Genomic DNA, 22,479 nt, shown 5'->3' on the forward strand with positions numbered 1-22,479 from the left:
AAATTAAAATAAAAATGCAGATGAATTCTGTTAGAGTTGTACAGATAGATAAATTGGTTAGCATTAGTAGTAGTGGAGTGAAATTCTGTTAGAGGAAGAGTAGTGGAATTCTGTTAGAAGAATTCAATTATTCAATTTTTCTTTTTTTCTTTTGTAACTATATATATAGTGCACAACATTTCTTATAGGGTTATGAATGTTCATTCAATTTGGTCACTGAATATTCATCAGTCTCTTCTTCTCTCTTCTCAATTCCCAATTTCCTTCTCTTAATCTGCTGTTATTCAGAGAAGATCTGCAATTTGTTTTTCTTTAGCATTACATTCTGGTATCATTTCACATGGTATCAGAGCCTGCTGAACCCATGGGAAACAATGACAACAAAAACTCGAATCCAAATCACGGATCTGAAGCCGCTGCAGATTTTGAAAGGTTTACAACATTCATGAAGTAATTCTCTCAGTTTCAAGCACAATTCAACAAGTCACCTTCATCGATGCTCATATCAGATCCTTTGAGCCCTTATTTCTTAAATCCAGTAGAAAGTCCAGGAACAGCACTCATTCCTCTTAAACTCACACCTCATAATTATTATCAGTGGTCTCATGATATGTGAAGAGCTCTCAGATCTAAAAACAAAATAAAATTTCTTGATGGATCAATAATCAAACCAACAGAGCATGAACCGAAGTATGAAGCGTGGGATCGATGCCACAATTTTCTCATTTCTTGGATCAATTTGTCTCTCAGTCCAGAAGTTGCAAAGAGTGTCATGTGGATCACTTCAGCTGCGGATCTATGGAAGGACTTGAAGAATCGATACTCTCATGGTGATATTTTCAGAGTTGCTTCTTTGAAAGAAGACTTCTATGCTGCTAAACAAGGTGATCTCTCTATCACTTCCTATTTTGCACAATTAAAGTCAATTTGGGAAGAATTTGAAAGTCTTAGAGCCATTCCTAGCTGTATATCCTGCTCAGATAATTGTACTTGTGGATTGAAAGTTGTTAGAGAATATGCTTCAGAGGAATTTGTTGTGAAATTTCTAAGAGGATTAAATGAGCAGTATGCTGGTGTGAGGTCTCAGATCATGTTATTGAGACCTCTTCCAAATACAGATACTGTTCTGGAAATGCTAACACAGCAGGAACGACAGCTATCTACTGATCTGTTAGACAACAAAATTGTAGCAAATGCCTTTGATGTGTAGGGAGCAACTCAGTCTACTTTCTCCAAAGGAAAAGGGAAAGAAAAGTCCAATTCTGCCACAGGCAAAGGCAGTCACTCGCAGAAAACCTTTGGAAAAGGTTATACATCTAAGCAATGTACTTATTGTAACCGAATTGGATATTTAATTGACAATTGCTACAAGAAAAATGGATTTCTAGCACACTGGAAACAGAAGATAGCTAATCATATTAACACTGAGGGTGAAATTGAAGATTCAGGTGTTGATATGGCTGATTCTGGTCATGAGGAAAGGAATAATGAAGTTCAACTTGCTCTAACTCAAGACCAAAGGGATACCTTAATGGCTTTATTGCAGCAATCATCCATCACAGTTTCGAGTAATGTCAACCACATCACTTCTTCTGCCACCTTAACTCAACCAAAAGGTAGACACATTCTTAGTGCATCATGTTTTTCTGCAAATTCTTGGATTCTTGACAGTGGTGCCATTGATCATGCTTGCTTCATCCAAGATTTTTTTAAAACTTTCATGCATATTAAACCAGTTTTAGTAAATCTACCTGATGGGTCAAAAACAACTACAAACATTTGTGGAACTGTGCAGTTGACAGCAAATTTGATCCTTACCAATGTTCTTTTCATACCTCACTTCAAATATAATTTAATTTCTGTTTCAAAACTTACAAAATTAATGCATTGTGAAGCCAGATTCACTGATTATTCTTGTGAGATACAGGAGCTTCCATCTTTGAGGATGATTGGGCAAGCTAAAGTTATTGGTGATCTCTATGTGATTGAAGCAACACCTCAACAATTGTCATGTCCCTCTGTTAAAGCTTTTTCTACCTCATTCAGTATACAACAAAATCAGGATTTAGGATTTCTCTGGCATGCCAGATTAGGCCATTTACCTCATACTAGGATGATTACATTAAAACAATCATTTTCATTCATAGAATGCATTAATTCTTCTCATGTTTGTGATTCTTGCCATTATGCAAGACAAAAGAAGCTTCCATTTGCTATTAGTAATACAAAGTCAGAAAACATATTTGATTTACTGCATATGGATATATGGGACCACTTTCAATCATTTCCACATCTGGACATAAATATTTTCTTACCATTGTAGAGGATAAAACTAGATTCACATGGACATACTGCATGAAGTCAAAATCAGAAACCAGAAAATTGATTCAGGATTTTATTCAATTTGTTCAAACTCAATTTGTTACAAATATTAAACGAATTCGAAGTGACAATGGCCTTGAATTTAAAATGGATTCTTATTACCTTTCAAAAGGAATCGTTCATGAAACCTCTTGTGTTTAGACCCCACAACAAAATGGTGTTGTGGAAAGGAAACATCAACACATACTGAAGATAGCACGAGCACTTCTTTTTCACTCAAATGTGCCCAAATGTTTCTGGCAATATGCAGTGCAATATTCAGTACACATCATGAATAGATTACCTAGTGCTGCTCTCAAAAATCAAACTCCTTATAAAGCATTATTTAGTTCAAAACCAGATTTAATGCATTTAAAAGTGTTTGGTTGTTTAACCTTCGCATGCACACTTACTAATGGAAGACATAAATTAGATTCAAAGTCTAAAAAGTGTGTTTTCTTGGGTTATAAGCCTGGAACCAAAGGGAGTATACTCCTGGATTTAAAAACTAGAGAAATCTTTCTCTCCAGAAACACTGAGTTTTATGAATTGGTTCTACCTTTTAAACAAATTTTGTCCACTGAACCTACCATTGATAATCCAACACTTTCACTAATTGAACAAAGCACTAATTCTGGTTCTCATTTACATATGGATCCTTTTCTTATTTTTCATGATTTGGACCGTTCTGAATCTGTTTTACCTACTGCATCAACTACAGCTTCTAATGATCAACATCAAACCTTCACACCAGCATCCTCATCTAAAACCAATTCACCTTTGCATGATTTAAATATCTCAGAGACAGCTGCATCACCATCTTATTTGCACAATCATCATGATTCTGACCCTATGGTTTTACCTAATGCATCTCATCCTAGTTCTGCCATTGAAGTTTCAAATTCTGTCGATGTTGCTGAGCTGAGAATATCAACATGGACAAGAAACCAACCCTCGTATTTGCGAGACTATCACTGCCTTGCAGTAAATTCACATAGAGATTCCAAGCACGCTGTTGCTCCATCCTCAACATGTAAGTATCCTATATCCCACTATTTGTCTTATTCATCCTTTTCCCCTAAACACCTAGCCTATACTCTTGCACTCATGAATCACCCTGACCCGAGACATTATTCTAAGGCTGTCATGCATGATTGCTGGAGAAAGGCTATTAATGCAGAACTGGAAGCTCTTGAATTAAACAAGACCTGGACCATTACAGCTTTGCCTCCTGGCAAGAATGCAGTTGGCTGCAAATGAATTTTTCGTACTAAGTTCAATCCTGATGGTACTATTGAGAGACACAAAGCCATGCTAGTTGCACAAGGATTCACACAAATTTCAGGTGTGGATTACATTGATACCTTTAGCCCGGTAGTGAAGATGAGCACTGTGAGAGTGCTTCTTGCAATGGTTGCTGCCAAAGGTTGGTATCTACATCAACTTGATGTAAATACAACCTTTCTTCATAGGGATTTACATGAAGAGGTTTATATGAAGATGCCTAAGGGATTAAAGTATTCAGACCCAAGTTTGGTATGCAAGCTTGATAAGTCATTGTATGGCTTGAAGCAAGCAAGCCGTCAATGGAATATTAAACTATCTGCTGCTCTCGCGGAATTGGGATTTCATCAATCAGAGAATGATCATTCTTTATTCACCAAGTCTGTTCTAATGAAATTCACAGCTATCCTTGTCTATGTTGATGATCTTGTTCTGGCTGGGAATGACTTGGATGAAATCAACTCAATTAAAGGCTTCTTGGACAACAGGTTTAAAATCAAGGATCTTGGTATTTTGAAATTCTTTATTGGGATGGAGGTAGCAAGGAGTAAAGATGGAATTGCTTTCTATCAAAGGAAGTATGCGCTTGATCTAATCAATGACTGTGGTTTGTTGGGTGCGAAACCGGCAACAACACCCATGGAATACACTACCTCATTGTCTAGGGACCAAGGGACACCTCTACTTGATGCTTCAGTATATCGTAGAATGATTGGAAGGCTGCTTTACTTGACAAATACCAGACCTGATCTGAGTTATTCAGTCGGGTGCCTGTCTCAGTTCTTGAATTGTCCAACTGATGTGCACTTGAAGGCTGCTTATCGTGTGATTCGGTACCTCAAACAATCTCCAGCTACTGGACTTTTTTTCTCTTCTCAGAATTCTTTCACCCTATCAGGATTTACTGATTCAGATTGGGGAGCTTGTAAAGATACCAGGAAATCTATAACTGGTTATTGTTTCTTCCTTGATTCCACACTGATATCTTGGAAGAGCAAGAAATAAGTTACAGTCTCTCGATCATCCTCTGAAGCAGAATATCGTGCCTTGGCCAATGACACTTGTGAACTTCTTTGGCTACTGAAATTGCTGCATGAATTTCATATTCATCCTCCTTTGTCCGTGGACATTTACTGTGACAATAAGTCTGTTTGTACATTGCATCGAACCCAGTTTTTCATGAGAGAACCAAGCATGTGGAAGTGGACTGTCATGTTGCTCGAAATAAGTTTAAAGAGGGTGTTACAAATTTGAAACACATTGCTTCTTCTAATCAACCTGCTGATATTTTCACTAAACCCCTAGCCCCAGGACCTTTTGCTCACCTTTTGTCCAAGCTGCAATTACTTGATCTACATAAACCAAGTACTTCCACCTTGCGGGAGGATGAAATAAATATTGATGTTGATAATTTAAAATAAAAATGCAGATGAATTCTGTTAGAATTGTACAGATAGATAAATTGGTTAGCATTAGTAGTGTAGTGAAATTCTGTTAGAGAAAAAGTAGTAGAATTTTGTTAGAAGAATTCAATTATTCAATTTTTCTTTTTTTCTTTTGTAACTATATATATATATAGTGCACAACATTTCTTATAGGGTTATGAATGTTCATTCAATTTGGTCACTGAATATTCATCAGGCTCTTCTTCTCTCTTCTCAATTTCCAATTTCCTTCTCTTAATCTGCTGTTATTCAGAGAAGATCTACAATTTATTTTTCTTTAACATTACATTCTGGTATCATTTTACACCTTACAATAGAAACAAGTCCTATGCTGGTTCAATTGCAATGGCAGCAACTAGATTCTTAACTTCCATCGGGTAACTTCCTATGGACTCTTTTCGTTCCAGGTGGTTAGATGACATTACACTTGATGTCTGTTTGCTTGTAAAAATAAACTAACCTACCTAAGATTTTGGTTATATGATACTTGGCACACTCTCTCTTTTTTAAAATTCGATATTAATCTCGTAAATATGGCACGATCGGAGGTTCTTGTCGTGTGTGATATCTTCTAACTTGAGAGGAGGTCAATGTAATTTACTTTTATTTGTTTTGCACTACAAGGTAAGATCTATTTAATCATGCCATTGTTAACAGTTACTATTTTGACAGGTATATGAGCTATTTTTCGTGGTTTGGATACATGGAGGGAAGCTTGAAGTTGGTTCCGGGTTTTCTAATCGTGTCTGTTGTCACGGCACTTGTGGAGTCCCTTCCTATCAGCACCGAACTCGACGACAACCTCACGGTTCCCCTCACTTCCATATTGGTCGGAAGTGTCATTTTTTGATAGTAAGACCAAATTGTAGTAACAAAGTAAGCTAGTTTAGGAGTTGTTCTTTAGGGCTGCGTTTGTTTACAGACATTGAGACAGGGACACTGAGACACAAAATCATGTTTGGTAGAGGAGACATGGATAGAGACAATATGTCCAGAGACACTGAATTAGTGTATTTTGTGTTCATCGTGACAGGAAGGACACGGAGACACTAACAAGGGACACAACTTATTTTTTATTTTTTTCATTATTCTTGTTAATTTTTTATAATTATATTTTTTATTGTTATATTTTTTATTTCAAATTTTTTGAATGAAAAAAAATGAGAATAAATTGAATTTTTATAATTTATTTTAGTTTATCACCAAACAGAATATAAGAATACAAAATTTTATATCTCTGTCTATCAGTATCTTATTCTATCCTGTTCTTAGAAACAAACGTAACCTAGAGATCTCTTCCACTTTTAATCTAATTGTTATTAGAGAATATTTAGATCCAAAGTAGCCCCATGTGTTGTGTTTGGTTATAACTGAAAAAACGGGGGTGATTGTTATGTTCACTATCAATAATAATATTGTACATGTTCAGAATATGAATGCATGCTTATAATTCTGATTCACAAATTAGACTTTGGATATGTTAAATTAATGGGCAAATTAAACTCTCGAATCCAATTAAATACACCAACAATTGGTTTATGGTAGAGAAGAAACATATGTATATGTGATATTACTAAGTATTGGATGTTAATGAAGGATAAACTATAAAAAATACACTCAAATTTTGCTATCGATAAAAATTTTCTTAAATAATTTAAAAATGCAATAGAAATATTTAACATTAAATATGTATTTCTCAAAAGATGTTTTAAAAATTAAATTTTGATGCGGTCTTTATAAAACAATTTCAATCAAACTCTTTTTTCACTCTAACAAAATTCATTTTTTAATACTTTTAAACATGTTTATTTCTAAAATATAATTAAAATATTTTTTTAAATAATAAAATAAAATAATACAGTATATATGAATAATAATTATTAATTAAAATTAAATATAAATACAACATATATTATTTATTTATTATTTGTTGCAGATCTATAGATATGATCACCAGGATATATATATGATATACGTTATTCGATCCGATTTAATTATTTTGCGAATCAGATCATGTCCAAAGTTACATATTGGATGTAGATAAATACCACTAATTTATATATATGATTCTATTTATAAACATATGGATAAAATAACACACATTACACATAAATATATAATAACTTTGTATATGCATTATGCATATAGCATTTGTGTTAAAAATAAGATTTTCAAAAAATAAAAACTTAAAACATTTTATTAAAGTTAAAAAATCTTCTAAACAAATTCTTTTCTATGGCATAAAAATTTATTCAAAGATAAAATAAAATATTTTAGTATTACATTATAAAACTATAAAAGGATTAGTTTTCACCCAAGCAAAAAATTGTTTTTATTTAAAAAATCATTTAAAATAATAAGATTTATTTTCGGATAAGTTTATCGAAACAGATTCTTAATCTTTTTAGATCTTTCTATGATAGATGCTAATTACTAATTTACCTCTTATTTAATCTATCATTTTTCAAGTCCTTTCTTTCCAAATTCTTTTGTCGACAAGCACCAACGGCTAGAATAGCATCGTCATGGTATAATATAAAATGCTAATTTCAAAAGTTTGAATCTCAAAATCTCAACGCTCTCTTTCCTCTCAAAAACTCATTTTCGAGCAACTATGGCGGAAACGGCTATTGAGAAGGTGGATCCAGAGACGGAGTTTCTGGCGTCGAAGAGGCAAACCGGTTACGAGTGGGAAACCTTCAAGGAGAACGTGAGGCCTCTCAAAAGAGGCCGCAACGTTAACCTCTTGAACCACGCTCTCAAGTCCTACACCGATAACAACCTCAAGAATTCCCTCTACGAACACCGAAGGTCTCTCTCTCTCTCTGTCTCTCTCACTCTCTTTCTCACCGCATGTTTTTGTTCTCAGTTTCTTTTTGCTTTTCTCTCTCTCTCAGGAAACTGATTGAAGCGATTGACGAGTACAAAGGCGAAGATCCTCTTCTGCCGTGGCTGCAGTAAGTATCATGATTTCACGCATATACCGATTTACTTATTTATTTTTATATTTTACACGAAATAAATTGGATTGCACATGCATAATTTGTGATACGATGATAGAAAGCAATAGCTCAACTTGATTTTATTTACCGGCTTGCACAGACATAAATTGTGATGCGATGATAGAAAGGAACAGCTCAACTATTGGATAGCGATTCTGTTGTTGTAGATGTAACTATTAGGTTAAGGATACTAATTATCGATGGGTTAAGTGTTAATTTTGAAAGAGAGGAATATTGTATGTTGTTAGATGTGAAATTTTGTTGTGCTTTCATTTCTCGATATTGTTTTTGTTTTTTTTTTAGTGAAAACAAAAAAATGAAAATACAAACCAAACATCAAGGCCTCAAGGGTGCTTCCTTCACAACTAACCCTTGATTTATTTTTATTTGGAACTGAAGGTGTATCAAGTGGGTTCAGGAGGCGTTTCCTCCCTGCGGCGATGGTTCTGGGCTTGTGGTGATCTACGAGAAGTGCGTGCAGGCCTTCTGGGATTCAGATCGCTATAAGGATGATTTGCGCTACCTCAAAGTGTGGCTTGAATACGTGGGTTTCATTCTATGAGCATTCTCTTTGTTTGAATAGACTTGCTGCAGTTTGTTAGTTTTGAGAACTTGTTTTTGAACATTGAGCAATTGATGATCTTGCAGGCGGATAATTGCTTAGATGCAGAAGTTATATATGCTTTTCTGGAAGCAAATGGAATTGGAAAAACTCATTCTGATTTCTACATTTCCTATGGGTTGCACTTGGAATCTAAGAACAAGATTAAAACTGCTAATCGGATATTGGAACTTGGCATATCTAGGTAGTGAGCCTCATCTTATGAAACTAATTGTTCACTGTTTCATATTCATGCCGGTTGAATGGTTCACTACCATACTACCATCCTAAAATCATGATTATTTGACTAAATAGTTGCTGCTATAAGTAATTTGTAACGTGTGTTGATTTTTTGTGAGAGGATTATTACTTATATTTATATTGGTTTGATTGTGCATAGTGTCTGCCCTTATGATTTAATGTTACACGTACAAAATTTGAAAGGTGGAAAGTGAGATTGTGTCTGTGTTCTTGAGAGGAAAAGAACTCCATTTGTTAGATTTGGACCTTGATGCCGTATTTGGATTCATTGATGATTTCTGCATATGGTAAAGTTGCAACTACCATTTCTCATTAAATTGCCTGTTCTGAAGGAATGCTCAACCTGTTGAGAAATTGAAGGCTGCTTATAGAAAATTTGTTGCACGTTCAATGGCAAGGTCAAAAGCGACAGATGTATGTGATGTTCCCTATTTTCCTTATCTATATTCTAGGATCTATATGCAATTGTTTAACCCTAAGTTGCTTCCACTACGTAGGATTCAATGGAGAAACCACCAGCACCGGTGCGTAGCTTTGGAACTGTCCTTGCCAAGGGACAAAACCGTGAGTCCATTTTCTGTACATTACCTTCTGTCTCAAATTTTGGATGGCAGGTAATTTAACTAGACATGGAAATTTTCTTTGTATCTTGCAGGTACACACCTAGCCCCTTTCAGGTCCGATCCATCTGATAGTAGTAATAGCAGGTAATTGTACTCTTTTTTGAACTGGGCGATGATTTTGCGGGAAATGTGTGATATCTGCACTCTGTAGATGATTTTGTATTGCAAAGCGCTTGTAATTTCCTAAATGATTCTACATGTTTTCCCTTTTATGCAGGAGTGGAGCAGCTCCACTTTCCGTTTATAAAGATTCAGTAGGATGTGATGATTCCATCCCTCATCAGACCGACATATCAAACTCTTGGCACACACTTGGGCCTCGAGCTGAAAGAAACAAGGAAAATAATGCAATCCCTGGCAAATGGAAATCTTACAAGGTGCAAAATTTCCCACACAAACGTTGCCTGTCTTTTTTTCTATGGTTGATCGTATTATTATATTCTTCTTACATTATTGCACTATGATTTCAGATTCCACAGCGACCTGGAACTAGAACTGGAATAGCTACTGCAAGTGCCTGTATTCCAGTGTTTGTTGATGAAGAATGTCAAGAGTAAGTGGAATCACTAGTTTTGCTGTTAGGTTTTCATAGCCATGCTTCCATACTCAATCTTGTTCTTTCCAAATCAGCTCAGCAAAAGGGGGTGAAAATTTTCCATACCTTTGGAATTGTCATATTAGCGTCTAGCCAATAGCATGAAAGAACAAAATGAGTATGCTTTAAAAAGAGCAAAGCTTTTAGCTAAAGCATGTTTTAGTTATAGTAAATACTAGCAAATAGCATGAAAAAATTTCAGCATTCTTATCATTTTTCATCATTCATTTCCTCATATTTTTGGGTACATATTGCAACGGTCCTTGGAATTCTCAATTGCAAATAGGATGAACGAACAAGTCAATTTAAAGCAAGAGCAAAGCATAGCTTAAAACATGTCTATTTTCAATGAGTACTAGCATGATAGTTTATATGCCTCTGTTCATCATTGATATGCCAGTTAATTATTGTTTCCATTAGAAAGCATTGTATACAGCAGTTATTGATCCACCAATTTGCATGACTTACACAGATCACAAAACGTGAAAGAAAAGAGTAAGAAGTCCTCATGTTTGCTGCAGCTTAGGTGGGAGAACGAAAAGGATTTGAAAAGGTAATGCCAACCTTGGAATTTGTGCACTATGATCATATACCGATGTGTTTTCCAGATTTGACGCTTGTGTATTGTTTCTTCTCCCCAGGGAAACAGAGCAAATAAGGAAGAATCCATTACGCAAATTCCCACAAAGCAGTCTCCCCAGATAATTGAAATCGTTGAATCATGCTTGATGAAGCACTTTGCCATCCTTGTCTTAAACGAATTTTAGTAGCTTTCACCTAGAAAGCTTGATCCACGTTTCCTTTTTAAGTTTGTAATGGAATTTCATGTTTGGTTGGGTTGGTTGAATTGAGAATATGCCCAAGTTTGTAATACAAGACAGACATATTTGGTTGCTTTGATTCCATTTCATTATTTGGAAATAAGTTGTGAAATTTATGAATCTGTTGTACTAGTTTTAATATCATTCCTCTAATTGCACTTCTTAAGAATTACAACTACTATAAGATTATTTAAAGGACTGTCTTATATATACCACGGACTTTTGGCACCTAGAATTGACGGGCATGTATCTAATTCTCTTTTAGTAAACTAAAAATAAATAATAAAAATCTTAACCTAATAAGGCTAAGATAAATTCAATTCCATAGATCATGAAAACTCATTTATTCAGTTTGAGTTACTTTCAGATGGGAAACTGCATAAACTCAACATTCTTATGAAAAATTCATCCTTTTTCTTTTATGAAAATCCTTTTTCTTTTTTTTTTTGGAGGTGAAGTGGTTGTTAAAGGTTACAAAAATAGAGCGATTTTTCTAATCTAATTAATATAAAAGTACATAAGAATATAATAATAATAAATTTTAAGTTTTTAATATATCCAATGAATTGAAAATTAATAAAAATAATTTTTAATAACTTTTAATCACACGTTTTCTTTTATAATATTTTAAAATAATAAAAGATAAATAGACTCCTCGTAATATTTTACAAGAACATATAAATTTACAATTGGACTTGTAATAAAATTCAGTAATTATTCCACCAATGACTATTAAAACCAATTTAAATAAATACAAGAAAATAAAATTAATAAATTTTGAAACAAAACAAAACAAATGGAATAAATTTTAAATTCTAAACGATAACCCTAAATAATAAATACTAAATTTTAAATCTTAAATCCTAAACTCATAATTAATTTTAGGATTAAGAGATTTTAGGAATAAAATCAAAATTAATTTAAATTAGATATTAATTTCCTAAACAAGTGGAAAGTGAATATATAAAAAATAATATAGTTAACATTTTAGATTTAAAACCGGATTAAATACTTATGAGTGATTGATTATATAGCATTTTTCCATAAATTTATAACAAAAAATACATGCATACCATATTTTCAAAAAATCATAAAACACTGAAAGAGAAACTAATTATGGCATCGTTATCTATACATAATTGATAATTATTAGCTACTAGCATGTCATTTTAACTATTATTATTCGTATAGAAAAAATATACATTCTTTATATATTTTTTAAAAATAATTTATTTTTTATAAATAACTTTTGATATCAAAAAATAAAATATCACAAAACTTGTTAAAGATTAACCCTTCACTTGTTCCGTTCTTAATTTTTCCATAATAATCCAATCTCACAAGGACTGGAAGCAGCGACACCTCCTTCAACTTTCTCTCAGATCCGGCTTCTTCAGCCTTCACCCATTTCACCAATTACCTCTCCTTTCTCACCAAATAAACCTCCCTCTTCTCTCTTACATTTAGGGTTCCCAAAACCCTATCAAGAATACACAAAACCCTATCAAGAATAACACGGCAAGAAGAAGAGGAGGCAGCATCACATCATGGCGGAGCACCTTGCATCGATATTCGGAACAGAGAAGGACCGCGTCAACTGTCCATTCTACTTCAAGATCGGAGCGTGCCGCCACGGCGACCGCTGCTCCCGTCTCCACAACCGCCCTACGATCTCCCCAACTCTCCTCCTCTCCAACATGTACCAGCGCCCTGACATGATTACCCCCGGCGTCGACCCTAACGGCCAGCCTCTCGACCCTCGCAAGATCCAGCAGCACTTCGAAGACTTCTACGAGGACATCTTCGAGGAGCTCTCGAAGTTCGGCCACATCGAGTGCCTTAACGTCTGCGATAATCTTGCTGACCACATGATCGGAAACGTCTACGTCCAGTTCCGCGAGGAGGATGAAGCCGCCGCCGCACTCGCCGCCCTGCACGGCAGATTCTACTCTGGCCGCCCTATAATTGCTGATTTCTCACCTGTTACTGACTTTCGTGAGGCCACGTGTCGCCAGTTTGAGGAGAACAGCTGTAACCGTGGCGGTTACTGCAATTTCATGCATGTTAAGTTGATTGGTAGGGAGCTTAGGAGGAAGCTTTTTGGCCGGTACCGCGGCGGAGGAAGGTATCATATTAGCCGCAGCCGAAGCAGGAGCCGGAGCGCGAGTCCGCGGCATAGGAGGGAGAGGGATTACGATAGGCGTGACAGGGAGAAGGATTATAGGAAAGGGAGCAGGGACAGGCATGATAGGGACAGGGATAGGGGAAGGGAGAGAGATGGCAGCGGCGGCAGGAGGAGGCATGGGAGTCCTGGGAGGAAGAGCAGGAGCGGCAGCCCCCCGGCGAGGGAAGGGAGCGAGGAGAGGCGGGCGAGGATCGAGCAGTGGAACAGAGAGAGGGAGGAGAAGCAGTGAACCTGAAGTGATTGTTGGTATTATTTTTGAAGTGGTTGTGAATCTTGATGAACCTAACATTGTGTTTTTTAATTTTAAGTTGCTTTGTGACTTGAGGTAATCATTTTTACTGGGTTTTATTTCAAATTTAGTATGAAGTTTCAACTTCTATGAAGTCTGTGTATGTTATAGTAGGGTGGAAGTTATGATAGAACTTCTTATTTTTACTTAGTTTCTGAAGTGTATTTTGTCTTTTACTATGTTGTTGAGCATCCGTATGGTATTGTTCGAACTTTTGGATAGTAATAAATTAAGCGTTAACTAATGATAACATGCTAGCTCGTGGTTAGTTCAGCCTAATGTTAGGTAGCTTTACCTTTAGGTGATTTTTTTAGAGGATCAATTGGTTTGCACACTGAATAGCTTTGGTTTATGTCCTGTTGCAGTAAAATTTCAATCTTGTGTGTGTGTGTGTGTTGTTGTTGAATCTTGATGATGCAGTTTTGCTTTTAACTTTTCAATGTGTTAAATTTGATGCTAAGCCTGTCGATGCCAAACATGCTAGTATGTGATGATTGACCTGAATTTTATTTTTTTATGTTTTTTGGGGGGGTGGGGGGGTGTCGAGGCTCGAGTTTGTGAGAGCAGACTTGATTTGAGTGTTTTCCTAAGTTGGAACCTTAAAACAAAATTTATGAGGTTAGAATATGTATCTTGTTAATAATAAGTAGGTAAAAAAGCTTGGACAAAAGGTCTCTCCTTTGGGGTTGGTGATGTAGACTGTGTAGTACTACTCCCTTACATTTATATTGTCTGCCTTCTGGATGATTCAATTCCTGGTTTCGTAGTGGTTGACAGTGATCTGTTGCAACTGCTTATAGCATCTTATAGTACATGCGTACAATAGGCGATCGCACATGACACGTGGTTTGGCTGTGGCAAGATAGCAACTTTCATTCTGCATCGACAGATAAATGAAGCACCTATTCATTGAGACTTTCTCCATTTGAGTCGCATCTATTCCATACAATTTCTTTCATTCAGGCTATTTTGGAGGAGTATCTGTTCTGATCTCACATCCTATTTCTCATGCTCTGTCATGCCTGTTTGGATCGGTGAAGTGCTTGATGCTACTACCTCTGTTGTTGAAAGTTGGAACTATTGGGCAGTCTGTGATACTGCAGCCCTCTTTTCTAAATCTCTATTCTTTGCTTCTGGGTGTGGGCTATATTGCTTTCCCAATAAGCAATACTTCAGTTGGTTTTTCTTCTGCATCCCATTTTTCTGCTGCACTTGTCCACTAAGTGATTGATTGATGTCTATTTGTCACTAGGTTGGATTTTTGTGCTGTCAGATATACTCTTCATTCTCTCCTTTTCATTCACAGGAGTTAGAGGCTCACATCATACTCATTTTCCTGTGTCAGTGATCTACTTTTCTTCCTTTTCTGCTGTCTCTATTCTAATTTCGCCAGTTTTTGTTTCCTTTTCCTTTTAACACCCTAAAAATACTTTCAAATTTCAGGACCTTTGTTGTTTTTTGTGGAAGTCTTTAAGATGACTATCTAGTTTAATTTTTAAACCGTATTGAGCATTTCATAGTAATGTGATATGCTTCATGTTTATTGAAAAAGCTGCACTTCTCGTATATGCCATTGCTTTAGTCGTGCAAGCCGCCAACTACTGCAAGTGTGCTATTCACCGTTAGACTATTGGCAGGTGTCTATTTTTATGTAGTAGGAGCATTTCTGTGTTTAAACTGCTGGCAGCTGGCAGAAAAACACTCATCAGTTTCTTCCTGCTTGTATATATTTGCTGTTCCCTTTTTGTTCAGCTGTACAATATCAAGAACTTCACATGCGTGCCTTTTCTCATGTAGGATAGGTGCTTAGGGGGATTGGTTGTGCAGCTGGTGTTCTTGGGATGTAGGATTTGCAGTTCAAAAGATTAACCAGATTGGGGTTGAATTGCCTCCTGTAAGATGCATGTTTCCCTTTTCAGTTGTTATTTTTATTTTTGAACACTGGTGATTAATTATAAGATTGAATCCTTTTCTTCGCATGTTAACTCTAGCAGGTCCACCTGTGAATTATAACATGCTTTCTTTGTTGTCTTTACAGCACTATAGGTGTATAAAGGCATGTTTTGAGGGAAGTGTTGTTGATGATTCCAAGTGTAATACTACAAATATGGGACAACTAAGATGGGCTATTTATGATCTGTGGGATTTCTTATTTCTGCCGCTTAGGCTATAGTGGTGTTTGAGCTCTCCTAATTCCTAGGCTGACCAGATACAGCTTAGTCTTTGCCATCAATTTGGCTACTCTGATTGCTTTAGGTTAAGCACTGCAACCTAGTTTTCATCGGCTTCTTGAGCGAAGGTATCACATAAGAAAAAATTGTTGTTCACTCGTCAACAAGGATGGCCACTAATAGCCTATGATGTAGCAGTAGGTACCTGCAACCAAAATCCAAGAAAATGCCAGGTAGTTGTATACTTGGCGTACCATATTCCTAGTTTTCGTTAGGCTTCCTCTGATGATAGCTTAAATTTCTGCTGTAGGGTGTAGATTGATACTTAGGAATTGGCTGGATGTTTGTTATTTTATGGGTAATAGCATTGCTTCCATATGTGTGCACTATCCATGGGGAAGAAGTTTGAGATCAGCTTTATTCAAATTAGGAGTCCCTTCTTAGCATAAGTGAGAGAATTTTTCAAGCAATTCTCTTCTAGACTATTTACAAACTCTTGAGTGAATTTTGGTATCCTCAAACAGGACTAAATAGGCATAGGCTTATTGTGGATTGATTAGTGAAGTTCATCCAGCAGGTCTAAATACTTTATACTAGATTGCACAAAGTTTGGAGATCCCTGTAAAAATTCGTCGTGGATTACGGCGAGAGCAGGCATCATGGGCATTTCTTGGAAAAGGAACTCTTAAACATTTGAAGAAAGGATTTATACTTATTCACCATGTGTAGTGCATTATTGATACATGGAATAACTGTTGTGCATTTTTGCATGTTCTTAATGAGAACCTTTTTAAAGGATCTGAATATGCAAGTGTACACTTCACATTTACATCTGATTCTGCCTGTTGGGGCATACATTATTAATGCTACAGTTTGGTTAAACCGTTAAAGGTTAGTTGCCTAGTTTTAATGTGGTTTCTAATGTTACAGACTTAGGGATTTATGTGGTCGTTTTTACTTGAAAGACCATTGGGAATGGCTTCGGTTATCTTGGATTGTAGTCAGTTGTAATATAAGCGAAATATAAAATATGATTGGAAGACTCTTGTATTGTTTGGAATTGTTTCATGAGTTTTTGATATCCATCAAGCGAGTGTTGATAAGTTTTACATGAAAAATTTAGACCAAAGCCAGAGTCATCCACCTTTTGTCCAAGGAGTTAAAGTTCCTTAACCCAATGGATGTTATGGGATATGTGTTATGGTCTAGTTGTGGTTAATTGCAGCACTCACTGGGATGATCGGATGAACTATATGCCAGTATGTTATGTGTTTTCTTTGGTGGGTCAACAGCTCTGGGATGCCTCAAGCCATGCATAGCTGAGAAAAAATCTTTAGGCTTCAGCTGCTTTTATTGATGAAGAGCCGTTGGGTCTATACTCTATATTGTGAATAAGTAGGTTGAGCAGAGTGATTTTTGTATTTAAATTCACTTGCTTTTGATATGTTATTTAGGTTGTTCTAACTTCTAACATAACTTGACATTACCAAAATTAGCCACTGCTTTTTGTGGAGCTAAAGTGTCAAAAAAATAAAAATAAAAAACTACACTTGTTGTCATTTACCTGTGTATATTTTCTATTTTCGTATGTATGTGTCATCTTTCTAGACATTTATCTTTCACTTCTTTTTCTTCTAAAAAAGTTATTTATCTTATATTTTAATTTTTAAACTTTTAAGTAAAGAAGCTTTTGAGCAAGCTAAAGTTAGGCATAAAAAGAAGCATATAATAGCCTATTATTAATAAGCCACAGATGAGATTATGCTCTGGGTCGAAGAATTTAACGAAGGCTTGGTTAAGATTTAAGAGTTAGAATTAGAGTTAGATTGGCTTCCTTACTCTCATATTGAGCACACAGGAATTCCATGCACTGATGACTGATCCCACACAAAGATGGATTATTTCTCCCATAGGTTAAATCAATTTTGATATGATATCAAATTTATCTTATGCTTGGTGTTGAAGGTCTATATCATGCCTTTACCTCATACTCTTTTTATCTTTTTCTTTTTTAATAGTTTTTCATAGTTTCATTGTGATGTTAGGTTACTTATTTACTTTTTTAGAAAATTATGCTTGCGTTCTATTCCTTGAAAGAACACCATTAAGTCTAGTTACGTTCAATTTTTTTTTTTTTTTTTTGGGGTAGGGGGCAGGTTATATATATGTGAGTTTTGATTTTATTTGATTTTTTCAAGTTAAGAAGCACCTATATTATGGTGACTTTAACTTATTTAGCAAAAACGTTTTTAAAAATGGTTGCATATTAAAATTAGTTACCAAAATCAGTCATTATATATTTATCTACAAATATATATTGTTTAGCTCATGTTGAATTGAATTTGTATTTTGTATTTTAATATATATTTTTTATTCGTGGTCGATTTTGGGATATATCTTGTATGATCGAATATTTTTTCATCCGACACTTGAACTGGAATCTTGGTTAACCAATTTTAACCAATTTTCATTTGCAAGTTTATTTATAGATGATTTTTAATTGAGATTAAATTAATATTTGGTTATTGGGTGAAGCCGTGAAGGTGCTAGATATGCATTTTCAAGGGATTGGAATCCTTTCTCACATTAGTTATAGTTACTTTTATATTAGTGTGCTTGGGTGGAATTTTTATATTTTAAATACAAGGGAAATATAAGAGAATTTAAATGATGTAATTAAGATTTTTTTTTTAGTTTTTTGTTTGGTTAAACTAATTACATTAGTTGTAGTTTTAAAATGTTTTGTTTTTTTCAAATAGTTAGATTATTTAAATTTTAAATTGGTTTTTTGAGAAGATATTTATTTTTCCTATGACAAGAATTCATTTAATCTAACTAGTACGTTATGTCCTATAGTAAGATTTTGTTTAATCTAACACGTACATATTACTTCATCATTGACGTAACATATTCATACTATTTCAAAACGATAGGTCTTACCACACAAAAAAAAAGCTATAGGTCTTATGTTGGTCACATAAGACAAATCTTGAGCTGCGGAAAAGAGGAGAGGAAAAGAGAATTTAATAAAATTAATTTTATAATTTTATCTTAACATAAATAATTTCCTTTTCTATTCTATAGCTAGAGTATTGTTGAGATTTAAAATTTTTTACACAAAAAATATTTTGAGGATTATTTTTATAAGTTTATACTTTAAAAAATGGGACTCTATGAAGTGGAGATATCAATGTGAACACTCATCAGCGGCTAACCATGTTTGAAATCAGAGGAAAAGAATATGAGAAAGAGCCAAATAAATGGAGAAAGAAATGTGGTGCTGGTGCAACATTATTGAACGAGACAACCAAAACCAAAACGTTATTAATCTAGTGTTCTCGAATGCTACAATGAGAATTAGAAGGGAAAAGCTATATCGTAACACAAAATGTCAAATTTTTTAGTTATTAAATTAATTATTATATATTTATATATTATTTTTAATTTTTTTAATATATATTTTAATATATTATATAAATAATTAAATTAATTTAATAGTTAATTTTTAATATATAATTTTTTAAAATGAGAAAGCAAATTAAACCTATTTTTATTATTAAAATTGAAGTGAACTTAACATATGTCAGAGTGTTAAATTAGAACAATGCCAATAAACATGTAAAAAGGTCAGAATCATACAACCACGTTCTTATTAAATATCTCTAAGGCCATGAAAAAGCGATGATAATAACAATAACAATAATAATAAGTCAAATGGTATAGTCTCTTCATTTTTACTTAGAAATATCAAATTTGAGTTTCATTTAGGGTGACAAAAGAGCCTAAATTTATCGGGCTGGCCCGTGTAACCCGTAAAAAAAAGTAGATTGGGCTGAAAAATTGAGACCATCACACATCAAAAATCCGTCTAACCCGCATCGCTTAAACCATGGGCTTTGGTGGACTTTCCTGTCAGAATTAGGGTTTTTTAAAAATGCTCTAATTTAGTGTTTTGAATTATGTTTTATGTTTGATTGATAATATTCTAAACTTGTAGGTGTTTAATTATATATTTTGGACAATGTTAATTTTATTATTTTGTTTCAAAAAACTTAATTTATGATTATGTTTATTACATATTTGTAATTATAAAAACTTTAATGTCTGTGAATTTAAAAATTATAATTTTCTTATGTTTTTAAAAATTATAAATTTATTAAAATAATTATAAAATTATATATATTATTTAATATTTTTTTAGTAATTTATATCATTTAATACTTAATAATAAAAAGAAAATGAAATTTAGTGAATTTACCCCACCAACCCACTATTAAGTGGGGCGGGACGGTGGCCCCTAATTCCACCCTAACTTTGAAAAAAATAATATATCCAAAAGTGAACTGTTACTGTTCATTAATTCTGGCCGCAATGGTCTACCAACGTTGGCAATCATTGACTAAAAAAATAAAAAGTAGAGAAATCTGATATCACACGTTTAATAGTTGACAAAAATATAACAGATTTATTTAAGTATAAAAACTCACAAGACATTGAGATTTGAGACACCAAGCAATAATAACTCTCTCTTCATCTCCACTTTAATCCATCTTACATTTCTGTCTGATCTCCATGGATTCTCAAATCTTTAACTTCCTTGCTTTCATCTTCTTTCTCTTCTTCATCATTGCTGCTCTGAGAATAAGAAAGAAAAGTGATGTAATTCCAAATATACCCCAGGACCATGGAAGCTACCTATCATAGGAAACATACCAAATCTTGTTACATCAACTCCACATAGAAAGCTAAGAGATTTGGCCAACAAATATGGACCATTGATGCACCTTCAACTTGGACAAGTCTCTACCATTGTTGTTTCCTCAGCAGAGTATGCTAAAGAGGTTATGAACACACATGACATCATCTTTGCTTCAAGGCCTGCAGTTCTAGCAGCAAAGATAATTTCTTATGATTGCACAAACATTGGTTTTGCACCCTATGGAAATTATTGGAGGCAGTTAAGGAAGATTTGCACCTTGGAGCTCTTGAGCACGAAACGAGTCAATTCGTTCCGGCCAATAAGAGAAGAGGAGTTCACCAATCTTGTTAAGAGGATTATGTCCTCAAAGGAAGGATCAGTTAATCTTACTGAAGAAGTGCTTTCATCCATATATGGAATCGTTTCGCAGTCTGCGTTTGGAGGCACAAAATGTGGGGATCAAGAGAAGTTCATATGCCTTGTGCAACAAGCAACAGCTGTTGCAGGTGGTTTTGATGTAGGAGATCTGTTTCCTTCTTGGGAATGGCTTCAACTTGTGAGTGGATTGAGGCCTAAGCTTGAGAGTTTCCAAAGACAAATTGATGAGATATTGGAAAACATTGTTAGTGATCACAAAGAGGCAAAGTTGGAAGGTAAAAAGAGCAAAAGTGATGAATCACATGAAGATCTTGTAGATGTTCTCCTTCAATTTGAAGATGCTACAAATCAAGATATTTGCTTAAGTAGAAACAATATCAAGGCTATACTCTTGGTAAGGATAATCTTGCTCTTGCTTACTCTTTAGTTTAAAGCTTCTTAGTATTTTTTGGATGTAACATTTAGTAATATGGTAATGCTAGAGAGACAATAACTCTGTATTTATGATTGCTTGCTTTGCCTAACATCAAGTAATGAATCACTACTGTTTAGGATATCTTTGGTGGAGGAAGCGAGACATCGGCGCATACTATAGATTGGGCAATGACAGAGATGATAAGGGATCCAGGAGTAATGGAGAAAGCACAAGCTGAGGTCAGAGAGTTATTCAACAGAATAGGAAAGGTTGATGAGACTCTCATCAATGAACTCAAGTATTTGAAATCAGTTGTGAAAGAGACACTAAGGTTACACCCTCCAGCTCCTCTTTTGCTTCCAAGAGAATGTGGAGAAGCCTGTGAGATCAATGGATATTACATTCCATACAAAAGTAAGGTCATAGTGAATGCTTGGGCAATTGGAAGAGATCCAAACTATTGGAGTGAGCCAGAGAAGTTTTATCCAGAGAGGTTCATTGATAGTTCCATAGACTACAAAGGGAATAATTTCGAGTTCATTCCGTTTGGTGCTGGAAGAAGAACATGTCCGGGCAGCACATTAGGCTTGTTAAATGTTGAGCTGGGGCTTGCATATTTGTTGTATCACTTTGATTGGAAGCTTCCAAGTGGAATTAAAGGTCAGGATCTGGATATGTCTGAGGTATTTGGAGTTACTGTTAGAAGAAAAAAAGACCTGCAATTGGTTCCCATTGTTTTTAGTCCTTTGCTTGAAACACAAACATAGGTAGATGCTATGCTTTTGATTAAGAAATGCTATGCTGTGTATCTGCTAAGATTCAGTGGTCATTTACTTATGAAATAAGGCTGCATGATTTTGTGATCATTGTTATTGATTACAAAAGAGTTGGAGATTTTGTAATGCAGCTAAAAATCAATTGCAATTATAAGTATTAATAGTTAACAGATTCTTTCTAGCTGAATATTAATTGTTATAGTTAATTTTCATTGATTATTGTAAAAAAAAATAAAATAAAAGAAGATCGTCCACACATAATTTGAATGATAGTTGCTTGCTTCTTGTTGTTATAAGCTATGATGCATGGACAATGACATGGATACGGGACACACGAAATGATACAGGATACACTGACACAAATTTTAAAATCTTATAAGACACGGGGACACATATAAAAGAGTAATTCTCCGCATCCAAGCAATTTTACATCCAAGTTAATTCAAGTGATTTGAGTTACGTATTTTTTTTTCCTGTTTTCTCCCACCCCCCCTGCGCCTTCTTCTTCTTCTTCCCGTTTTCTTCTCCTCCTCCTATTTTACTATTTTTCAATTTTGTTACCATCGTCACCAA

At 34.7% G+C, this 22,479-nt stretch overlaps 3 protein-coding genes and 1 pseudogene across 8 annotated transcripts; all 4 read left to right on the forward strand.

Annotated features, from left to right (window-relative positions):
• The first annotated feature begins 340 nt into the window (after positions 1 to 340).
• Positions 341 to 3,621, forward strand: LOC114924565 (uncharacterized). The gene is made up of 5 exons (XM_029289452.1): positions 341 to 432; positions 751 to 1,123; positions 1,211 to 1,822; positions 1,928 to 2,045; positions 2,633 to 3,621. The coding sequence occupies exons 1-5, from the start codon at positions 341 to 343 to the stop codon at positions 3,619 to 3,621; spliced, it is 2,184 nt and encodes a 727-aa protein (XP_029145285.1).
• A 3,894-nt stretch (positions 3,622 to 7,515) lies between these two features.
• LOC112717108 (mitotic spindle checkpoint protein BUBR1) lies at positions 7,516 to 11,137 on the forward strand. Its single transcript, XM_025769210.3, has 11 exons — positions 7,516 to 7,901; positions 7,988 to 8,047; positions 8,492 to 8,636; positions 8,741 to 8,898; positions 9,287 to 9,368; positions 9,452 to 9,518; positions 9,610 to 9,661; positions 9,795 to 9,954; positions 10,048 to 10,130; positions 10,645 to 10,725; positions 10,814 to 11,137. The coding sequence occupies exons 1-11, from the start codon at positions 7,705 to 7,707 to the stop codon at positions 10,875 to 10,877; spliced, it is 1,149 nt and encodes a 382-aa protein (XP_025624995.1). The 5' UTR covers positions 7,516 to 7,704; the 3' UTR covers positions 10,878 to 11,137.
• A 1,094-nt stretch (positions 11,138 to 12,231) lies between these two features.
• On the forward strand, positions 12,232 to 17,197 carry LOC112717109 (splicing factor U2af small subunit B). 6 transcript variants are annotated; one of them, XM_072205571.1, is made up of 4 exons: positions 12,263 to 13,503; positions 15,265 to 15,361; positions 15,506 to 15,871; positions 15,949 to 16,721. In XM_072205571.1, the coding sequence occupies exon 1, from the start codon at positions 12,541 to 12,543 to the stop codon at positions 13,405 to 13,407; it is 867 nt and encodes a 288-aa protein (XP_072061672.1). In that variant the 5' UTR covers positions 12,263 to 12,540; the 3' UTR covers positions 13,408 to 13,503; positions 15,265 to 15,361; positions 15,506 to 15,871; positions 15,949 to 16,721. The 6 variants fall into 6 exon arrangements, with proteins under 6 accessions (XP_072061674.1, XP_072061672.1, XP_025624996.1 ...); XM_072205574.1 differs by having other exon boundaries at positions 12,275 to 13,424; positions 15,949 to 17,197; XM_072205573.1 differs by having other exon boundaries at positions 12,232 to 13,424; positions 15,270 to 15,361; positions 15,506 to 17,197.
• A 2,931-nt stretch (positions 17,198 to 20,128) lies between these two features.
• LOC112717111 (cytochrome P450 71D11-like) lies at positions 20,129 to 22,093 on the forward strand (annotated as a pseudogene).
• The last annotated feature ends 386 nt before the right edge of the window (positions 22,094 to 22,479 follow it).

This window comes from Arachis hypogaea, chromosome 10, assembly GCF_003086295.3.
Source record: "Arachis hypogaea cultivar Tifrunner chromosome 10, arahy.Tifrunner.gnm2.J5K5, whole genome shotgun sequence".
NCBI lineage: Eukaryota > Viridiplantae > Streptophyta > Magnoliopsida > Fabales > Fabaceae > Arachis > Arachis hypogaea.

Coding starts and splice junctions, on each gene's coding strand:
- LOC112717109 (XM_072205573.1), top strand. CDS start 12,541: ATGGCGGAGCACCTTGCATCGATATTCGGAACAGAGAAGGACCGCGTC.
- LOC114924565 (XM_029289452.1), top strand. CDS start 341: ATGGTATCAGAGCCTGCTGAACCCATGGGAAACAATGACAACAAAAAC. Junction 1,823..1,927: donor CAAATTTGATCCTTACCAAT/GTTCTTTTCATA, acceptor TGTGAGATACAG/GAGCTTCCATCTTTGAGGAT. Junction 2,046..2,632: donor AGCTTTTTCTACCTCATTCA/GTATACAACAAA, acceptor GGCAATATGCAG/TGCAATATTCAGTACACATC.
- LOC112717108 (XM_025769210.3), top strand. CDS start 7,705: ATGGCGGAAACGGCTATTGAGAAGGTGGATCCAGAGACGGAGTTTCTG. Junction 9,519..9,609: donor CCTTGCCAAGGGACAAAACC/GTGAGTCCATTT, acceptor TGTATCTTGCAG/GTACACACCTAGCCCCTTTC. Junction 10,726..10,813: donor AACGAAAAGGATTTGAAAAG/GTAATGCCAACC, acceptor TCTTCTCCCCAG/GGAAACAGAGCAAATAAGGA.